The sequence below is a fragment of the Chiloscyllium plagiosum genome, chromosome 14, assembly GCF_004010195.1.
Source record: "Chiloscyllium plagiosum isolate BGI_BamShark_2017 chromosome 14, ASM401019v2, whole genome shotgun sequence".
Classification (NCBI taxonomy): domain Eukaryota; kingdom Metazoa; phylum Chordata; class Chondrichthyes; order Orectolobiformes; family Hemiscylliidae; genus Chiloscyllium; species Chiloscyllium plagiosum.
The window spans coordinates 21,934,155-21,957,201 of record NC_057723.1 but is presented as its reverse complement, the minus strand read 5'-3'; the positions used below and the strand labels follow the sequence as shown (position 1 = coordinate 21,957,201).

Below are 23,047 nucleotides of genomic sequence, written 5' to 3'. Positions count from 1 at the left end.
GATCTAAATGCAAAATCTCAGGATTAGTGCAGCTTTGGATTTCTTTCCTCCATTATTGCCCCCAGGCATCTGATTTGACATTACAGGAGGGAGATGAATGAAATATTCCATTTATATACACACAACAGTTTCTTTCTTGCTTTAGCAAGCTGCAAAGTCAACCTGTGAACCTATGGATCTCATAGTAGTAAAGCATTTCTCCTTCCATTTCCATTCCTTTGTTTCATTTTTGCTGTCTGCTGCATGTGATCCATTATAAATGGCTTTGTTCTTAATTCCATTAACTTGATTCACCATTGATAAATGTAAACTTTTGTTGCCAATCAATTATCTCAAGTTTTGGTGAGTGAAAAGATCATCCAGGGAAGCTTAACACAAAAACACTTTGTCTATTCTTCAAGAATTGAGCAACTTATGCATTTTCCTCCAGCACATTCATGCGCTAATGCAAACTGCAAGTTAGTTTCATTAATGAAATATATTCATTTTTCATACACACAGAACAAATGCTGGAGTGAAGGCAAACCTGGTCAGCATCGCTGTCTTCACTGCTGCTAAGTTTGAGGTCATCTTCCAACATTCTACACAAAATGAGAAAAAAACCACCATCACAATGGAGAGAAGTCAGTCTTATTTTTAGAAAGAGATCTGCATCAACAGATAATGAAATCTCCAGCTGTAATGAGTCAAGAAGTTTCATTTGCACTGGAACCCTTTCCAAACATCTAATGGAGTAAAGTGCAAGAGAAGTCAAAATTGATGTAATGGCAACATTTTAAAAATGGGGTAAAATTTGTAAGTCAAGCATTCAAGATCACTAAATAAAGCCATGCTTATGGCTGCATTTCATTGACAATACAAGTGGGCAAAATATCTTATTTAAAAATCCATCTCAATGAAATAAGTATGAAGATAAAGTTGTGGCCTAAGTATCAGATCATTAAACATTTGCTATGCTCCAAATAAGTGATTGTTGATAAGTGGAAATCTGACAAAATCTAGGCAATTGAATCAATTAGTCTCTTGCAATTTAAATCATCTGAACCTTGAAGTTTTTTTTAAAATTATCAGATGACCAGTAGGTTATTAATACGCTGCATATACAGTAAGCTCTTGCTCTCAAGTGGTACTGTTTTAAGACATTTCAGTTTAATGGGACTAGTATTAGTATTTAACATTGACGGAAGTAAATACATCACTGCAGAAACAGTCACATACGATTATCTACTGCAAGGGTGCTCAATCTGCAAGTCCAAGTACACACAAACTCAAGTACTGAAATTCAACCCTTACAAAAGTTCAAGCTGAATTCTTGAGTTGGCAAATTGCAAGGATTTTGTGGAAAGTTGTTGGAAAGACTGCTTGTGGTTTTGAGCTTGTTAATAACTTATGAAACAAAAAAATCAAAGGGAAGAGTATTTAATCTTTGTGCCCCACACCCCTCCCCATGACATGCATTGATTTTGCAAACAAAGTCATATTCTCGTGACATCTTGACTCACTGTACAACATTTCAAACTTCTCCTAAAGTAAAATTCGGATAATTGCAATTTTGAAAAAAAAAACAGTCAGCTTCAGTGGGTTTAGACTGTCTTGATGGGGTCAATTCTATCGTTTGGATGAATGATTTGAGACTTCTGCTTCTTTGAAGATCACTGAACATATCAAGGTTTGCATTCGCCTTTCCCATTGTTCTTTGTTGAGCCTTTCAGTCTAATTTCTACTTTTCTTACAGTATCAGCAGCAGTCTGATAAAGTCTACAACATCCTTCGTTTTGTCTTAATCGTTCCAATCTCTCAAGCATTTAGTACTAACATGATACAGCTTACATCAAGGCATCTCACCATACACTTGGTCCCACGTTAAAATAAACATTTTGGAATCTGGGCATGGGCCGTACTTATCATTTGTTTTATGTATCCCGAGAAGATTGTGATGAGCCAACTCCTTGAAGTGCTGCATCCTGTTCTTTTCGTAGTGGTCTGAGACAAATGCGAATTGCTTGACCAATTCAAAGTTCAAGAAAGAGTTAACCATATTGGTATGGGCTGGAATTCTATAAGTCAGACCAGGTAACGAAAGCTAGCTTTCTTCCCTGATTGAGGTTAGGGGTGATTTTAAAAAGTGTACAAAAGTCTTGATAGTCATGTGCTCATTTTGTTTTTTAAAAACAATAAACATACCCCATCTTATTTCCAGATTGCTATTTATGTTCAAATTATCAACCATTAAGATTGCACATGAACACACATTTTCTGGATTAACAATCCAGACATCCGGATTACTAATCTATTCTGACATACTCTGCTGCTGTTCAAGTACAATCTGCCACAGTATATTTGAAAAGTGCCATAGGCTTCACCTCTTATTTCAGCGATAGGTGTGAGGTTACTTTTCACATGCTGAAAGCATTCGTTTCTACTTATCAGATTCCATGGCAACCATCATACTTCTGACTGCTTGTCATATAACATTAAGTTGTTTAGTGATTGTAGATGACTTAGAGATGTGCATTGCCAAATAATCTGCGTATATCCTCTCTTACTATTCATTCACGCTCAGCTTGAGTGGAATTTTGAGAATTATGTTTTCTATGTTTGCTAGATGGGAACTAAATGAAAGGCAAAGATATTCAGGTAGGAGGACAGGAAGAAAAAAATGGGGAAAAAGGCATGGTAGGAGAGAATAGTAAAGGAGCAGGCACAGTAAAAAACTGAAAGATGAAGTCCAAAGCTCAGAACGTTCTGCATCTTCAACTCCTTCCTTCTCCAAATGTTAAAGAGGAGCTTGTGAACGATTTTGAGAAAAAGAACACTGTAGTGTAAAGCTCTATCAGCTACAACTAAGAGGTTTCCTCAAGTTCATTGGGAAAACTTTCAAGAGATACTGGATCAAAACTTAGAACTCTCTCCTTAATAACACCCTGAATGCACTGATAACCACATGAATTGCAATTGTTCAAATGGACAACTCACTAATAACTTAAGGGGAAACTAAGCATTAACTTTAGTGATGCAACAGATTTTTAAAAAATCTTCATTTCAAAAACTACATTTCACCCTGGCCAGAAGTGGAAAAAAACTATATCACATCCGTCATATTCTCAGAAAGTCTCAAAGCATTAAAAGCCAAAATTACTTTTGGGCAATGCACTGTTGTTCTGTGACAAACAAAATGTGTATGCAATACAAGTGTCACAAACAGCAAACATAATATTTATTTATTTAAATGGTATTGCTTAAAAAATGTCAGCCAACAGAACCTTATGTATGTTTTTGAAAAAAAATCTTTCAATTCCTTGTACAGATAATGCTTCCATTGAACAAGCCATACAAATATGCACTTTTCAATAACACTGCATGTCACACAGCAGCAAGAGCAAGGAGGACAGTGAAAGAGATGCCAAGCAGGGGAGGGGGAGAGAACAAGGGAGAGGGAAAGAAAGAAACATTTTGGTTGCTCTGCACTGTCACATTGCATCAGTTGAAGAACGCAGTATGATTCCCTCAGCCCAATGCCCAATGCAATACCATTGCAGGTACATTTATCTGGCAAATATAACAATTTGAATAAGCAAATAAAAACCAAAAGAACTGAGAATGCTGATAATAAGAACAAAAACTAAAGTTGCTGGAAAAGCTTAGCAGGTCTGGCATTATCTGTGAAGAAAATCAGAGTTAATGTTTTGGGTCTGGTGTCGCTTTCTCAGAACGGAACTAAAAATAAGCCTTCTTCTCAAAAGGTCATGGACTAAACAGTTGTAACAATTAGCTATAAGTTGCTGCCATTGTCACATGATCTGAACTAGTCAATGCTACTGCAGGCAGATATTGCATGAGGTACTAGATAATCCACTCCAGAAGTTGGGCAAGTAACCACAGATTTTCCGCAATGGAGTGAATAGCAAGTAGTATGGAACCTGCTATACAGCATCATGATTTGCAGCTCAAGTGCTAGCACTGAAATTAAACTTTGCAACACACACATTGCTTAACGCACCACTCTATTTTCTATGTTAGAATTAAAAGCCAATGCAGGTAGACTTACCTTGAAGCAATTTGGTCAGTTTCAGAGCTATTTAAGAAAGAAAGAAGGTGTTAAATAACACTGCTTGTAAACTATTACGACTGCCTTCTAAGCATCATTTCATGATTTTGTTTAATGTCTTGGAATGCAGATTAGTTTTTTAAAAAAGTAAAACATTACACAACACCTCTCTATTTATGTTCCCTTCAGTTGTAAAGGGAAAGCTCTACTCAGCCAAGAACATATTTTACCTACAAACGCTGCTAACCTTGTTGAGCTACAATACTTAAAAACAAGAAAATCAAATCAACAATGTGTCAATTATGATGTTGAAAGTCCTTGGTTTTTGGTGCTATACTGGTAATGCCTTTAGCATTGATGTTACTAATGTAATCAATACTTAATAAAAACTGATTTTTTGGACTGTAAACGTAAGGCAAATAAAATGATTGAGGCTTCTACGACTGAGTTATAGGCAAGAGCAACATTTTCCTAATCCAATGAGTGTGTCACCAGCTGCACAGATGAAATATTTGGAATTGATGTTTGAGAGATCAACTGTTTCAAGAGGAGAATGGCACTTAAATGATGATTGGATTTAATGTAAACCAGTAGTTTTGAGCATAGATACTTTCAACATGCAGCTCTCCAGCAATTTTGGTGTTCTTTTGTAAATCTATTCAACCACAGTGACATCTTAATTTAAAGATACTTCGTAATGTCCTCACTGCTGTAACTCAATAGAGTCAGAGTCATTTTGGCAAAGGACATTACTTGGCCTAGGCGAAAGTGAATACTGCAGATGCTGGAGATCAGAGTCAAGAGTGTGGTGCTGAAAAAGCACAGCAGGTCAGGCAGCATCTGAGGAGCAGGAAAATTGATGCTTGACTTTTGCTCGAAACGTTGATTTTCCTGCTCCTCAGATGCTGCTTCATCTGCTGTGTTTTTCCAGCACCAGACTCTTGATGTTACTTGGCCTGTCAAGTCCATGCTGCCTCTCTGTATAGCAATCTTAGCAGATTTATTCTACAATAGATACTAATAAATGCAGCACTGATTTGGCTCTGAACGTCAGGAAGTGCATCATGACCTCCATGGCTTGTACTCGACATAATCTGAAATAATGCAAACCTCCACAACCATTGTCAGTATAATCTTCAGACTGAAGGTCACCTTTGTGCAGTCCAATACCATACTGCACACTTAACAGCCAGTGGAATGTTTCTCCTGATCTAATATTGATACATTGGAAATCAGTTGTTTTGCCTTCAGTTATTTGCAGAATAATCACTGATAGGCAAATTATGCCTGTTCCTATTTTTCCAACTGTTAATAGGTGTTCAGTCTTAAATACCATTTTTTCTTTGATATATACATTCAATAAGAACAACTTCAATTTTCAATGATCCAAAGCCCCTGATTAATATAGACAGAGATGTGGGAAAAACAAGAGAAGTTGAAACCAATATTTAAAATGACTGATGACTTATCTGTTTGGAACTTGCATTTTAGTGATGATTGCAGAGGGGTTGTTATTCACAGTTTAAAATAAAAGTAAATGAGCAGGATTTCTTTAAGTGGAGTACTTTTTAATTGGTTTGTTTATTCCATTGCAAACGGTTCTGTTTTGCAATAAGCCTGATTATCCAAGAGTGCCCAATGAAGATAGAAGCGTTGATCGAATTTGACAACAAGTGATTTGAAACTTGACAAGTGTTGCCTTTTTGGACAACTGAGAAGCATGCAAAGTAAATACACTGGATATAACAGTAATTTTCATTAAAAAATTGTAAAACTCCATAATTTAACATTTTTAAAAATTACCTTTCATATTATCTTATTTCATACATTTAAAATAGGCATTCATTGCTTCAAAACTTGCACCTTTCCCATTTTAGGAACAGACAAATATATCAACAAAACTATCTGGAAGAGACCATTCAAATATGAAAGACTGTGGAATCATTATTATACGTGCAACTCTCTAGGACAACTATACTCCACCACTGTTACAAATTGTTTATTCATCGTTTCAGCAGTGTCAAAGAAAAATCAACTGGTCTGGAATTAAGGTGACCACATAACCAAAAAAATGAAATTTGCAGTTTGCATATTTCATTATACTCCAACCTTCCCTATTCACACATTTGCCAAAAGCAAAGAGAAGAATCTCCCAATGCTCTGGATATACTGAATTATGTACCCAATTTTAATACAAAGGATTTTATGACTGCTGCAGAGAATGTGTTCAGAAAACCTTGCTCCAAAATGAAGCAGAACGAAAATGACTTACCATTTTGCTTGGTGATGGTTGGAGGTCGATTTTGATGCTGCATTGTATCTCTCTGCAATTAAAATCTCATTATTAAAAAAAAAGCTCTAAGCAAAAATATTTTAAGGTGTTCTATTATGTGCAATAGAATTGCACCAAACTTGAGAGATACTGGACAAAAGTATCCCTTAAACAAGCATATCTAGCGAGTAGATCAGATCTTGGGTTCAATGCGTGATCTGTGTTCAATTACCTGATCTCAACTGAAGTAATGCTGGAGACTTTACAATTACACCCTAGGCTGTGGATGAAAATCATTAGGTATTCTCAATGCTTATGACTACCCTTTGTGACATAACCACTAGATGAGAATGGAATCAGATTTGCTATAGTGCTCACGTTGAACAGTCTGCTATGCTCACCAGAGAGCTGTCATTTATTCAAGAGAAAGGAGGGATGAAAAAGGCAGATCCATGTGGTTTGGTGTAAATTTAGAGGAAAATGGGATGGACAGAAGTGGAGGATTTGTAGGAAGCTAGAGTTGGACTGCAATGTTCTGAGAAATATAGACTGGGAAAATCTGTAAAGGTGAGGGGTGCAGGTAATCTAAAGCCAAAAAGGAGTTTGACGAAAAACAAGAAAATGAAAACAATGGAGGTTAATGAGGAGAGACCATATATGAACACTTCTCTTTTGCACAAGCTTAGGTTTATTAATGGGAAAAAGCTAGGAGACTGGGCAGATGGCCGTTGGAATAACCAAATCAGGTGGTGAGAATTCTGCATGAAGATTGAGGCAAGGAGGTGGAGGTAGAGATGTTACAGAGCTGGAGGTGGAACTAGACAGTACATACGTGGCAGTGGATATACATTTTTGTGCTCAGTTTAAGATGAAAGACAACATCAGAATAGTGTAGTTTGATTTAGCCTGAGGCATCGACTCCACCCTCCTCTGGGACCAGTAGTTAGAAATGAAGTATGTGGAACAGGGATGCAAAATGAAGACAGCTTTGTATTCCCAAAGATTTTTATTTTGGGAGGAATTGGTCTAATATACTGTAAACAGCAGAACCAAGCATAGATATCTAATAGCTGGATATTACAGAAAATAGTTTCAGGAAAAAGGATGTAGTTTGTAGACCCTAGATCATTGGTACCATCTTTTCTGAATTAGGTTAAGGATTCCACCCCCAATTTCAGAGACTTTAGCATGTAAGTTAGGTTGGTACCATTGTAAAATTGGACTAAGTCATTCAGCTATTATGCTAGCTAGATGGGCCTGGGTTCAAATCCTATCTGCTCCAGAAGTGTGCAATAACATTTCTGAGCAGGTTGCTTAGAAAATATCTTTAGGGGCTCTTGTGCTGCAGCAGTTGCATTCCTGCCTCTGAGCAAGGAGACTCAGGATCAAATCCCACCTGCTCAGAGGTGTGTAATACCTCTGAATGGTTGATAAGATAAACAAATTAATTAGAAAGTATCTGCAAAGGATAGTTGAGGGCTCCTTGCAGCGCAGTGGTAGTGACCCTCACTGATTCAGGAAGCTCGGACTCAAGTCCTACCTGGTCTAAAAGCACGAACCGCATTTCTGAACAGTCCAATTAAAAAATATCCGCGTGAGAGAGTTGGAGTAGTTCCAAGTGTCACTAACTAAGTTTGTCCCTTAAATCAACATCAGTTAAATTAGATTATCTTGTCATTTATCTTTGCTGTTCATGATATTATGCATGGAAGTTGCCTATGTTTATTTACATTATGAGAATGACTAGAAAATGTATTTAATTGGTTGTATATTCATTACATTGAGGAAATTGAAGGCACCACACAAATTTACAGGGCCTGTGCTCTCGGGCTCAGAGGCCTAGGTTCAAGTCCCAATTGCCCTGGATGTGTGTTGTAATATATCCTAACAGGTTGATTAAAATAATGACAGTAATCTTTGGTCTACACGGCAAGTCAGCGAAATTAAGCAATTGATTTTCAGACAACTAAAGCATTAAATTATGAAGTGCTTATTATTTTGACCTAATTATTGCTGTCATTACTGGGTTTTTCAATGTGACCATTCTTTATAGTCAATAGAAACATTATTGGGCAGACAATTTGTGACCATGGATTTTTCTAAAAATCAATAAGATGTTAACTAGTGACCAAAACATATTACCAAGGAACTTCATTGTTTCGCATCCATCTTTGCTTGCTTAAATCACTTTGGATTACCTGGATACAATCAGGGACCAGTTTTCTGCTAAGTGATATTGTTTAATTGGTTAGTTAGCGTGTTAAGGACAATGTCTTAATTATATACCCTGTAAATTTTTCCTACAAACTGCGAAGGAATGCTAAGCTTCCCTTGACTCTCACCAGCCAACTGTGCTAGGTAGTTGGCACTGCAGAACCAAATTTGTACTTGACTAAGAGTTACCTAAGAGTTAAAACTGTCAACTCAACATGGAATAAAATGTTCATTAGATTTTGAAGACATGTTCTTACAAATTTAAGAGTTGCCTGAAAGTTGCAAATTAATGTGGGTAACTGTGAACCATTATGATAATTTCTCCTCTCGATAGGTAGAAATAAACGTTCTAAATACTTGTGGATCTCCACAGACGCACGCATTGCAAAGCCTGGAGGATATGGGTAGAAATTTTGTATCTGCTGGGCTACAGTGCATTAATTATTCAATGGTGGCATTTTCTGAATGACGTTGCCCCCAAAAATAATCAGAAATCAGTGTTAACATTTTAGTGTTAAAAAGCCCAACATGATGCCATTTTATAAAACTATCATAAACGATGAACAAATGCATTTTGTATACACAGTCATTTCAAAGACAAAAAATTTCAAGTTAATAAGTAAATACTGGTTATGCTAATACAGAGGTCTGTTATGATTGTATTTTACTGGTTTTTCTGTTACTGTAGCTTGTCTGTACATTTCAAGTGACAGTCTTTGCTCCTCATTCCTTTTCTCAAAGACGAGGCAGAAATGTGCTTGAGATTGCTGTGTCTGTGAAGTATGCAATATTGTCTGGATTGTGATAAAAAGAGGATCTTTCATGTATTCCTCAGAAAGGTGGACAATGTAATTTCCTACCAAAAGAAGCATGACACTGGAAAGATAGAGTCAGAGAATCTGACTAATATAATATTGACACATTTAGAACATCCTATTTTAAATAGCTTTAAATACTTACTCTGCCCTGGTATACTGTAGTTAACATGCTGAGATTCCTAAAAAATAAAAGATAACAAAGATGTGAAATGTCCTGCAGCTGAAAAGGTCACTTTAGGATTGGAAATGCTCCTTTACGCAGAGATGATCTGCTCACTATCCAAATTTTAATATAGGCCTCTAAAATCCACTCGCATTCAGGAACTTTGAGCTTTTTACCTGCAAGATCATATACATATTCTGTAGGAATTTAGTCACAATATATGCTGTAAGTGTGTGCTGGAAGCAGCCTCAATTTATTCACAATCAGGATCACTTTTGATCTCATTGTAATGAACTTTCCACTCACCAAAACTGAATAATGCAACTTTATAATTTGACCAGAAGAAATAAAAAATTCTAAAAAGAATTAAAATACACCTTCGATATGGACAAGAACCTAATCAGTGGGGTAGAGAAGAGCAGCTACAGAACGAGAGGATCAGATGCAGCATGAAGGCAAAAGGAAGAGGAAAAAGAGAGAAAGAAACACACCAAGATTAATCACAAGCTTCAGTAAATTTTGATTTTCAAAAGATGCAAAGTAGATCTTCCTCAAGTTAACCAGTAGTAAAAAAGTACTTTAAATTTTCTGTAAAATGAATATAATTTTAAAATATAAACTAATATCTGTACATTATCACAAGTTCACCTTAGCTGTTTGTTAATAGAATATTAAATTTTCTGATGCATTTGAACCTCTCATTTCAGTTATGGATCTACATTTGTTCACAGAAATAGTCAATATTATCAGCATTAAAATGCATCAACTTGTAATGTGTCACTTTCTAGTTAAGTTTAAAGTGGTACAATGTTTCTACTAATGGATATAAAATACTCAAGATCTCTTCCTTAAACATTTTTGCATTGCTCTCTTCACATTCTTGCAGGTTGCTTGTCCTTTGATACTACTTCTTTTCTCTGATACTAAGCAGCTCTTAATTCTTCTCCAAATTGCTTCACAGCTAAAATTATTTAAATTACTGCAACACACCAATTCCATTGTCCATTTACTCTTCTCTTGATCCCAGTTTTAAAAATCCTATGTTCTAAATAAAGATACCCACCTTTGTTGGAAATGGAAATTTTGATGGCTCAGCCTTGCATGGTGTATGAATTGCTGTCAGAGGTGGTGGCCAGGAGTGAGTCATTTCCTAAAGCATAGAGTATAATGGATCAGAACAATCTTGTGACAGATGGCTCAATCCTAAACAACTGGTGGTTTATGCACGTTTACCCAAATAGAACCTAAACAACTCAAACTTCTCAATACAAACCTCATCTAATATGTTTAAAAAAAGACACATAATTACACAGATATTTTGATAGTATTTTTCACAAATGTCTACATTGATACTTTAATGGAGACTAGTTTGTCATTTAATTTGCTTCATGGGATACAGGAATCATTATATTATCAGCGTTTATTGCCCAGAAGCTTGTTAAAAGTCAACCACATTGCTGAGAGTCTGGAGTTACATGTTGGCTAGACCAGGTAAGGATGGCAGATTGACATGACTTCCTTAGTTCAGATATTAATGAATCAGATAGATTTTATGGCAACGTGGTTACATAATCACTATGAGGCCTGTTTTTTCTTCCAGATTTTTTATTACATTCAAATTTCACAATCTGCTCTGGTTAACAGAACATTTGACTGGCAGTCTAGCTAACTAAATCATTGGCATTATCACAATGACACCATCTTTCACTATCTGATGTCATGTTCTAATTGTAGTTTTATAAGTTACATTATTAACTTGCCTTACAATATGGGCAGTACTTAATTAATAAGCAAAGCTACTTTTTCAAAAAAATCTTTTAGCTGGAGACTGAAACACTTGGTCTTTAACTTCTAATATTATCCCACAGGGGATGGGCAAATAGGCTTTCAAGCATATTTAGATCCACATTTCAGTAACAATAAAGCGCACTTTATATATAATGAATTTTGTGGTAACTTACATTTATAACAGAAGCATAATGTTAATACTAGAGAAAATAAAATCTTACTTTCAAGGCTTCCCTGGTTTAGCTTTTTGCATTGCTGTGCTACTGGACCATTGATATTCCTCAATTAATTCATAAAATTCAGCTGTGCAACTTGGGAAAGAAATCCCTACAATTCCTTATTGCCACTGAAACATGTGCAAACTGTTTACAAAGGATATGCAGCTGATATTACCAACTATGCCGTTGGGGATAATCTTACCATCACTTTGTTAAAGTCAGTCATGTGGTCACCCACAAATTCAATTAAGGTGGGTAAATGCACTGTCTGCATTTTAAGCCATTGCAAAATGTTTGAACCCTGCCATATTCTAAATTAGGCACAGGGGAAAACTGCAATTGCTTAGTGCGGAGGACAAGAAAAATATCAGCTAGGATTAATGCTCCATATCACTACCCAATGCACATGCACTGAAGTAACTGTGTAAACATAGGATTAATCTTGGTTACCATTAATATCACTATAAAAATCAGAATTTGTCAGGCATCACTGACTCAATAAACTCAAATAAACAGAATGACCATAACACCACATGGTTCCTGGCAGCTATATTATATCCTGGCAGCAGAATGTCTAGAGTACAGAGAAACTTTTATTGTCCAGCATTTGACTATCCGAATTTCAGATTATTCGGCAAGATTGCAAGATCCTGATGTAATGCTAAACTGTGTTATCTGGCATTTGATTATCTGATAAAATACTCCCTGCCTGTGCCATTCGGATAATTGAGGTTCCTCTGTATATCAGCATCTTTTGAAAAATGAGAAGAAAAACAAAAATGCTGGAATAAGGATAGAAGAAGTACTAATACATATGAATATAATAGACGTACCTTCAGAATTTCATCCACGCAACTGGCATCACCAGACACAGAAGACTGTAAAGTTCAAAATGAAGTAAATATAAGTTTCCCCTGACCGACAGAATATTCTATTTGCTAGTTTCATGTCCATTCTATACTATAGATTTTATATATTACATGTTACATAAGCCATTTTCCAGTCCCTTGGAACCCTCTCTGACTCCACTGATTCATGAACGATCACCGAAGCTTGCACAATTTCTTCAGCAGAGAGAGAGGCATGTACAGAGAGAGACAGTGGTAGTTTAATGACGGTGATCACCTCTCAGGCTAGGGGAGAGGTGAAGGACAGTATTTTACCATAACTTCAGCTAGTCCAGGAACTGAAAAATACACTATTGGGGTTACTTTGTAATGCAAACAAGCTGCTGAGTCAACTGAACTAACTGATCCTATATCCTATGTTCACAAGCAAATCAGCACAGTATAACTAAAATTAATGAGATGAAATGGAAGGCTCAAAGACTGGTGCAAGATTGGAGCGCTGGCATCACTATTGTGGAAACTGGGAACTGTGCTGTTGGGACAGACTTCCCCTGAGCAGTGCTGGAATCATAACACTGGGGAGCTGCCAAACTAGGGCAGTAGAGAGGGCCTTAAACTAATTGGTATTGGGGGGTGCGGAGGAAAGGGATCAAGTTTAGGAAGATTCTGTAAATTAAATAGAGATGGTAACGCAAGATAGGAGTATGGAAAACGATGATCAGAAACATGGCAGGAATTTAAATCTAAGGATGTACCTGACATGTCTATACCAACCATGATGCCATTCTAAACTAATCTAACCGCACATGATCCGTATCCCTCTATTCCCTACCTGTTCCCATGTTATGTCTAAATGCCTCTTAAACGTTGCAATTACATGTGCTTCAGCACGTTCCAGGCAGCTACCATCCTCTCTAAACAAAATTTGCCTTGCACATCTCATTTAAACATTCCCCCTCTCACCTTAAACCTATGCCACTTAGAATTTGACATTTCCATTTTGGTATAAAGCAATACGGAATATCTCTAATAAGTCCTTCCTTTTCCAAATATTTTCAAGAAACTTTATGACTCTGTGACTCAAAAGGGACGGAAGACAGGTAGGTATGGGCCTGTGAGTCAAGCATCTGTCACAGGAAAAATGCTGCTATTTAATATTGAGGGTGCTTAGGAAATCTTGAATGCAATCAAAGTCTAAATGGTTTTGTTTAAGGAAAATCATGCTTGACCAATTTATTAAGAGCTATTGACGAGAGATCAGTGCTGGATTTCCTGCTTTTTGTCATTTATATAAGTGATATGGATGGGAATGTAGGAGGTATGGTTAGTAAGTCTGCAGATGACACCAAAATTGGTGGTGTAGTGGACAATGAACAAGATCATCTCCGGATACAACGGGATCTTGGTCAGAGTCTAGATTATAGTGGTGCTGGAAAAGCACAGCAGGTCAGGCAGCATCCGAGGTGCAGGAAAATCGACATAATCTAGACTCTGGTTTCCAGGATCTGCAGCCCTTGTTTTTACATAGGGATCTTGATCAGATGGGTCAATAGGCTGAGGAGTGGCAGATGGAGTTTAATCCAGTAAGTGAGTGTGTTGCAGTTTGGCAAGGCAAATGAGGGCAGGACTTATACAATTAATGATCGGGTCCTAGGGAGTGAAGCCAAACAAAGAGATCTAGGGATGCAGGTCCATAGTTCCTTGAATATGGAATCGCAAATAGACAGGATAGTGAAGGTGGTGTTTGGCACACTTGCATTCATTCATCAGAACATCGAGTATAGGAGTTGGAATGTCATATGGCGGCTGTACAGGATATCAACAAGGCCACTTTTGGGATACTGCATACAAATCTGGTTGCCCTTCTATACAGAAACATATTGTTAAAGTTGAGGGTTCAGAAAAGATTTACAAGGGTATTGCTGGGACTGGAGGTTTGAGTTATGGGGAGAGGCTGAATAGGGTTGGGGCTTTTTCCTGGAGTGAAGACTGAGGGGTGACGTTATAGAGGTTTATAAAATCATGAGGGGCATGGAGAGAGTAAATAGCCAAGTTCTTTTTCCAAGGGTGGGGGAGTCCAAAACTAGAGGGTATAGGTTTAAGATGAGAGGGGAAACAATTAGACAAGATCCGAGAGCGAAGCATGAATGGAACGAGCTGCCAGAGGAAGTGGGTACAATTCCATCCGGATGAGTATATGAAGGGTTTAGAGGAATACGGGCCAATTTCTAGCAAATGAACTATGTTAGATTGGGATGGCTGGGTGACATGATTTGTGCTGTATGACTGAGTAACAAACAAACAATTTAGATGAGGGGAACCAGTGAGTGTACTATATTTAGACTTTTAAAACAGACCTGACAAGGTGCCACACCAAAGTTAATTTGCAAAATAAGAGCTGATGATGTAGGGTATAATACATTAGCATGATTAGAGGATTGGTTGACTAATAGGAAGATGGGAATGATGGGCATAAAAGAATAGTTATCAGGCTGGCAGGACATGATGAGTAGTCTGCTACAAGGATCAGAGTTAGGATAATGTTACAACCTATATAAAAAAAAACTTGACTGAAGGACTAATGAATGATTGCTAAATTTGCTGTTGTTGTAAAGCTAGGTAGGAAGTCATATTGTGAAGAGGAGAAGGAATTTGCAAAGCGAGAGAGATAGGTTGAGTTCACAATTATTTTGCAGAGAATCATATATAAAAGTGTGAACTTGCTCACTTTGGCACAAAGAATAAAAAACATTTAAATGCTGAAAAATTGCAACACACAAGTAGAGAGTAGAGAGATCACAATGTTAGTACAATGGTAGACCACGCAATTATGAAGGTAAACAGAATGTTGTCATTTACTACAAAGGAAACTGAATACGACAACAATTGCATGAAATATTGTGGATCACATCTGCAGTAGTGTGCAGAGTTTTGGTTGCCTTATTTGTAAAAAGAATGCAAATGCGTTTAGAAGCTGTTCAGAGAATGTTCAGTCAACTGATACCTGGGATGGGCAGGTTATATTACAAGGAAAGACTGGACAGGCTGGGCTAGTTGGAGTTTGAATGGATGAGAGGTATTCTTGAAAATGTCTAAGATCCTGAGAGGACTTGACAGAGTAGATAGTGCAAGAATAATTCCCCTTGTGGAAGAAACTAGAAGCAGGAGACACACTGTAAAAAGGGGTCTTCCCTTTAAGATCAAGATGAGCAAGTTTCTTTTCTCTCAAAAGGATCATGAGTCATTGTAACTCTTTCCCGGAGAGCAATGGAAGCAGGATTAGTGAATACTTTCAGGCATAAGTCTTAGATTTTTGACCAATATGGGTGTTAAAGATTCTCAAGGTCGGCAGAAATGTGAATGAGGTCACAATCAGATCAGTTATAATTGTATTAAATGGTGGAGCAAGTTAGAGGTACTTGCTTCTAATTTGTAAGTCTGCATGTTCATTGCAGCTCAGTAATGAACTTTCTTCCTGTGATGTGTTTTGAACCACCCACAGTTCTGTATTGGCTGTGAAGCCTGGGTTTAAGCTTTTAATAACTCTATCATGGAACTTGTAGTGTCAATAAAATATAAATTTTATTTCAGACATGATTATGCAACTTTTGGTACGTCACTCAAGTGCTTTAAAATTCAGTTTGTAAAATTAGTCGGGGAAAACAGAGAGATTTGCTTACCTCCACTTGCTGAGATGGAATTTTTAGTTTTGAGAGATGTACTTTGTTGCCAGACTTCATCTCTGCCAGACTGCTATGAGACTGGTTCCCATAGGGCTCAGGAGGAATTTTCGGTTCTAATGATTCATTAGGGGCTTGGTCCTGTCCGTCCATAGGCCTTACATATGCAGTAGGTTTCTGTAACATCGAATTGGGTTTGGACATCAAGGCAGGAGTGAATGATTGTGAAGAATGCTGTCCACTGGCAGGAAATGTATGAACACGAGATGGAGAGTCCCAGGTAGCATCTAGGTCTCGAGGAGACTTTGACCGATGCCGCTCCTTACTATGGTGGTCACTTCCTTGAGATCTAGAATGACCAGAACTTAATGAAGAAGAAACTGCAGGTGGCTTAGCTGGACTGACTGAATGGGATTTTGAATGTTCAGATCCATGCTGGCCACTCCTCTTACGGCTGCTGTATGAATCACGATCATGTCTCTGGCTACTGCTACTGCTAGTATTGCTGCTGCCACCACTAAGTCTTTGGCTACTGCCATGGCTGCTTTGCAACCCTGAACTTGACCGTTTTTGTGACTGTGAAGAAGTACTAGGAGCAGAAGTTGCAGGACCCACTGGAGTCCACTTACTATTTTGGTGAGATGTGCTGTGTCGCTGGTCACCAAAGAAAGCTTGATCAGGTTTCTCATCTGTAGTTGATGGAACTGTCCCTTTGGGTGTGCTTATGAGCCTTTCAAGAGATTTATCTCCTATCAAGTCTTTCATTTCATCATAATTTCCCAACATGCTCTTGATTCTGCTAGAAAGTTTATCTTCCGTTCGTCCCTTTGTTTTAAGAAAAGAAACACATGTCAGAAGTAGAAAATTCTTCATTTTGAAATCAAATCGTTCAGTTGATAATATTCCAGTTGACAACTACAACGCACAAAGTGGCAACCCAAAATGGCAACCCTAACAGGTGGCACACCAGTTTCAAATAATGCAGTCATATTTTTGGCCAATAGAAACTATACTTGTTCCATCATACATCAAAAGTTGGACATGGTCCCTAACTGTACAACAATGCAGAATTATGTATTCAAGTGCAGCTCTAACAAAACTGCAGAACCAAGCATAGGCACAACCACAACAGCCCAAAACTTCAGTGTTGGGCATTGGTCTACACAAAATACTCAAGGCATCAATCTGGTCTGACATCTCTATTACCCTAAAGGATGGCATTTTTATGCCAATTGTATATTTTTTTCTCTATGATGTTGGGCTACGATAATTTGCGATAGTAAAAAAGTCATTCAAAAACTCAGGTCTGCAACCCTTAAAATTATTTATTGATCAGGAAATTGAGACGAAACAATAGCAGTATGCAGGGCATTCTAGAGGCGTAACACAGATAACCAGTAAGTATGTGGCACACATGTGGTGAAAGGTCAGTTTTGTCTTTTGGTGATATGTTGGGTATATTGTATGTATAAATTACCCAATTTAAAAGAAATCTAACTTATTATTCTGAAACACATTTATGCAAAGACAAGTATTTCATAAATCCAAATTAATTTCACAGAACAAGCTTGAAGCCAAGGTTCTCTATTTGCTGCTTGTGAAATCTATAAAATTTGTCATATTTGACAATGTTACACACATTTCTAAGTAAATCACGAAATACAAATTACCCTGAGAGGTGGAAGCAATTTATATATTCAAAACTTATTTTTCAGTCAAGCTAATGAGAACCCCTCAAATGCCAGGGCCTCATTAATATTTGGGAATTTCTGACCAAAGAAGGATTTAATGCGGTTTCAACTCTGTTTATGACATCATCATAGTAGTCCCATTTTAGGATCACAAGGAAAACGAGCAGGACAGATAACTCTCTGCCATAAGTACGTTACGTGTTCAAGGATAATTATTAACTTTGCTCACCCATATTTACTGTACCTGTACTTTATACGGCTCAGCAAATAGAGGGGAATTTCCAGTGAATGTCTCTTCATTTTGTTGAATTCCTTGATTCCTTCGTTCACGTTCTTTCATTCGTAGTACATTTCTATCTTCACGGTTCATGTTTCTGGAAAAAGAAGCATCCAGTTATCAAATGTATATATAACTTTAAGCCACCTGCAATATTTGACAAGGTCCGCGCGCATTTCAAGTGTTACATCAGGAAGTATGTTAAAATGAGGAAGTTGCACCATCAACCCAGATTTGGCAACAAATGCTATTAAATCCAACTTTCTTTTTGAATACACAAAGGTGTACTGGATATAGCCAGCAAAACAGTTACTGTTTGGAAGTTACTTACATGTGCAAATAAGAATACTAACAATTCATGAGTTAGCCATTTTCAATATTGCTTTTTCACCACTGATATTATTAACATTTTCAATTTTCTCTAAAATAAACTTTTACCAATAAAGGCAAAAATGAGGTGATATTTTAGGCTGTGATCCTCAAGCCTGCAAATGGCTTAAGTATTATAATAACGGAATTCCTGACATCACAGACTGGTTCCACTTTCACAGAACCCCCTTCCCCTCCACCTTGTTTTCATAGGTCTTGTACACCACCCCTCTCACTTAAGACTCACTTCAAACTGGCATACAGTGAGGAAAAAGTTTGGGATGTACTACAATAAGGTAATCAGCACTCCCATTTGAACTGAAGCAACAGAAAATTAAACTTGCAATAAAGTGATAGCTGATGGAAATCATGACAAAGGGATGGAGGCATCAACAATAAACTTTACGAAGCAAACATTTGGTCTTGCTATTCACATATTGATTTTATTGTACTGTCTCCACAAGTTAAAAGGCTATATTGTCATTAATGGGACCAGGCACAAACATCTGTGTGAATCAAAAAGTGATATTCCCTACAGTACCACCTTTGGTTTGTTCAGATTTTTTTCAGATACAGACATATTCAGATTAATAATATGTTTTTGTTAAAACTCTAATCACTTAAAAGGAATTAAGCTTCCACCTTCATACTGCTTATGGGGAAAATCGCCAGTCTCGAACTCAGAGTCGGGGTTCAATGACAGAGTTTATGGCACAAGGAAATACCGGAGCTCCGGGGACAGAAAGACACCAACAGCACAGTGGTCAGCTGTGATGCTTCTCTCGACACAGGGCACATGTCAAGATACTTTCATACATCTTGTGATACAATAGGTCAGTGATGAGATTATTGTCTTTGCAACATGGTTCGTTATAATTCCAAAATTGTTGATAGTTTTAATACAATCATTGTCAGTTCCAGCATAGCTTTTGTTATTTTCAACATGGCTGTTGTCAGTTTCAGCACCGACATTGCCAGTTTCAACGTCTGCTCAGAAGTCCATTGCTCTAGTAATGGGCACTAATCGCTTTTCCTGAGAAGGACGATTACTGCAGCCCTAGCTATTAGCACTCTGCATTGACTCCGTATCAAGCTGTTAGCATTTCTATCAAAGGTGTTGGTTGGACCCAGACACTTCGGTGGGCAGTGTATGTTACTCACGTGTATTCTCTCCCCCACCCGCCTTAAATTAATCAATTAGGTTGTGAGTGCATTGTGCTGGCATTCTGGTGGTCCCAGGCAGCGTCTGTATTTGTTCTGCTGTCTCTCTCCATATTATGGTCTGGCTGCCACCGTATGTGTCAAGTGGCCAACTGATGGTTCAGCAACCATTTTGCTGCATCTGTGTGCCTAGTGTCACCCTGCCCATGCTATCTCCCACTTCGCTCTCCCCTTTGTGGTTGTGGATGCAACTTTGGAGATCTCCTGCAGACCACCTAATTTACATGTAGAGCTAGGTCATCACTAGGAGCTCCTCCTCCTGAGGGGGTATCACGGAGTGCCAATTTCACTGGGGGCTCTTCCGTGATGGGACACTCGCTGCTGGTACAGTTTTTGTCGGTCGCGCCTTACAGCAGAGCTTTAAATACCCGATGTCCACACAGCATGCCAACATAAGTGCAATGAGAACTATTCCTTGTGCCAAATAGGGTCCCCAAGATTTGCCCAGCAACCAATTTAGCCACCTGTCTGTAATTGTGGCTCCTTGTTGAAAACTGTCTAGCTGGTCTTGGATACTCTTGATGGCTTCTGTAATGTTATAAGTATCAATAACATGGGTAATACAATTGTCACCAATAATTGTACAAACTTCCCCTTGCTGTGTTAACTGATTGGCCACCGCATAACATGTCTGCTGTGTGTAGAGTCTTGAGTTCAGCTAGCTCTGTGTTAACTGCTTCTCGAGCTTTCGAGGTACTATTGCCTGGGATAGTCAGGCCACATACAAGATCATTTCGGTTTTTAGCGCTGACAATCCCTGCTGTGGCCCCCCAAAAATAGAGATCCCAGGAATCCATATCCCAGTGATGGCCTCAAAGTGGTGGGGGCCTGCCAATCAGCACAGAACTCCTGACTGATAGAGCAGGTCACGATCCTTCTCCAAATATGTCCCCCGCTGGGGCATGGTACAGTAAGGAGTGCAATTTTCACTACTGCAAACAGTAGGTCTGGGGTATCTGTCGCCCGAGTCCCCTTAAATAGAGAAACGAATCTGTTTGTTGCTTGGTAACAGACATTGTCCTGTCCTTCTGTTTGTCTGTCCAACGATGTCGCCCCCGCTCCCCCTTGCTGGTAAGCACCAAATGGGTATGTCTATATGGCAGAACTGACATGGGTGCCATTGCACTGACCATAAACAAATTGTCTGCTCGCTGCAGGTGCAGATAAACTGTCCTCTGGTGACCGTACAATGCTGATAAGTGCACTGAGTCTGGATAGGAGTCATTTTTGGGAACCAGGCATAAACTCATCCCCATCTCTGTACTTAGTTTGGTCACAGGTGTCTTTAAACAGTTTTAGTTCGGTCCAGTGCTTCCACGTGCCTTTTTCTTTAATAACTATGCAGGCACAGGTGTCCCCACTTAATACCATGTCATATGGCCCATTCCATTTTGGGGCAAAGCCTGGTTTGTCAATAGGACACAGCTTCCTGCTGCTGGGACCTTCGGGAAGACTTTGAGTTCCCCTGCCTTGTCCTGTTTATTTTTGCTTACCTCAACACTACCACCTAACTGTGGTAGTGCTTATTTTTCCCTAGCACCCATGTTATGTATGTGGGTGTGAGACACAGTGAAAGACACAAGGTGCACAAATCTTTATTCAATTTCCACCACCAGGAAGAAACACCCAACTGGCCAGTGACAAGCAGTGCCCTCCCCCTCAAAGAGCAATGCCTTTGTTCTGTTTATTATTTATAGATTTCCACCTCCCTTTCAATTGGGCATTTTATTCTATGACATATCGCCGAATTTTGTCTGTTAGTGGATCCACATCTGTGCCACCTGTGATTATTGTCTCTAGCAATTGCATTGCTCACCTGGTCATTAATTCATATGGTGCTAGCCCCGTTGCCTGATTCATGGTGGCTCTTAATCTCATTAGTATGGTTGGCAGCACTTCAGCCCATGTTCTGTCTGAGGTTTGCATTCTTGAGTATTCTATTCATTCTGTCTACCGTCCCTGAGCTCTGGGGATGATAGGGAATGTGAAAGTTTTGTCTAATGCCAAGTAATTGGTAGAGAGTTTTCATGACTTACCTGTAAAATATGTTCCTTGGTCAGAGTTGATCAAGAGTGATACCCTCCATATCGGGATCACCTCCTCTGCTAATATTTTAGCTAGTGGTCACAGTGCAGCTTTTGGGCAGGAATGCTTCTACCCACCGGGTGAATTGGTCTGTGATGACCAGACAGTACGTTTTCCCACGGGAGGGTGGCAGTCACTCTGTAGAACCTGAAGGTGTGCCCAGGGGCGTCTAGGTCTGAGGTAGTGTTCCATCTTAATTTTTATGGGTCTCTCTGGACTATATCGTGCAACAAGTCTTGGCTACGTCTCTTCTCATTCCCTTCCGCCACCATGGACTCTCCCTAGCTGTATGGGAGAGTCAGTGGTGCAGTTCAAGCAAGATGTTCTGTATACACACTAGTGCTACCACCTTGCTTGCTTCCAGACACCATCCTCCCCTTTGAATGCCCTGTGCAGTTTCCATTGCTTCCTCTCTATAGCTACTGAAGTTGGATAGTATCTTTCGCTAACTTAATAGTGGCTATTTCAGCCTCGTTAATGGTTTCTTGCTCTAGGGCTTTTTGAGCTGCTCGGGTCTGGTGTCTGGTTTCCTTTGAATTTTAGCCAATTTGGGCTCTCTTTTGCTGGCTCCTTTTAATGGGCTTTTACTTTTATTACTGCAGTCTCTTTTAGCTGTTCACTTGAGAATATCATTCCCTGCCATTACTAGGGGCTCACTGACCCCTAACGGCCCAAGCAGCACAGTCTAAGACTGCTTGCACCCGGGCAACCCGGTAACTAGCGGCCCTTCTGTAGTTGAGTAGGGCCTTTTCCTGCTAGCGTGCTCTTGTGTGACCACTGCAGAGTAAAACCCTCCCTCATTATTACAGTGAAAACCCTTGCTGGGATCTGGCAGCCCTAGCCTGGGGGCTGATATAGGTCAAGTTTTAAGCTTACTGTACGTGTACTCCTGTTCTGGTCCCCAGGTTACAGGTTCCAAGGGGGGCTTGCCTCCTTTAATTAATCGCTGGATTGGTTCAGCCAATTTTGCAAACTCTGGTATAAAGCTCCGACTGTAGTTGAATAGCCCCAAGACCTTTCTGACTCCCCTGACCGGGGCAGATCGTGGCATCTGTTGGATTGCCTTCTTGCAGTTGTTGGGCATTTCTTTGAGTCCCTATGCTATAAGGTGTCCCAGGTATAAAACTTGTGTTTTGCCAATCTGTGCCTTTGTGGGGTGGACTTTTAACCCTGCCATTTCCTGCAATACTAGATATCAAGCTTCCTGGTGCCCTGACCCGGACTCTGAGGCAATTAGGATATCATCTACATTCTGGAGGGCAGTGCTGCCCTCTGGTAAATCTACTCTCTTCAAAATGTTGCTCATCACCCTGTGAAGAATAGTGGGGCTGCTGTGGAACCTTGTGGCAGGCGAG

General features: G+C 38.9%; 1 protein-coding gene across 5 annotated transcripts in view; it reads right to left on the bottom strand.

Moving 5' to 3' along the window:
* Positions 1-23,047, bottom strand: part of aff4 (AF4/FMR2 family, member 4) — a 103,688-nt gene that overhangs the window by 33,500 nt on the left and 47,141 nt on the right. For 3 of the 5 annotated variants that reach the window (XM_043703319.1, XM_043703320.1, XM_043703318.1), the window contains 8 exons: positions 17,985-18,114; positions 16,050-16,874; positions 12,355-12,399; positions 10,579-10,665; positions 9,495-9,531; positions 6,321-6,372; positions 4,049-4,075; positions 527-581 (listed from right to left, as the gene is read on the bottom strand). In XM_043703319.1, the coding sequence (XP_043559254.1) occupies positions 527-581; positions 4,049-4,075; positions 6,321-6,372; positions 9,495-9,531; positions 10,579-10,665; positions 12,355-12,399; positions 16,050-16,874; positions 17,985-18,114 (1,258 nt within the window). Of the gene's footprint in view, positions 1-526; positions 582-4,048; positions 4,076-6,320; positions 6,373-9,494; positions 9,532-10,578; positions 10,666-12,354; positions 12,400-16,049; positions 16,875-17,984; positions 18,115-23,047 lie in introns of those variants that run through there. The other 2 variants (XM_043703321.1, XM_043703322.1) reach the window with 1 other exon arrangement.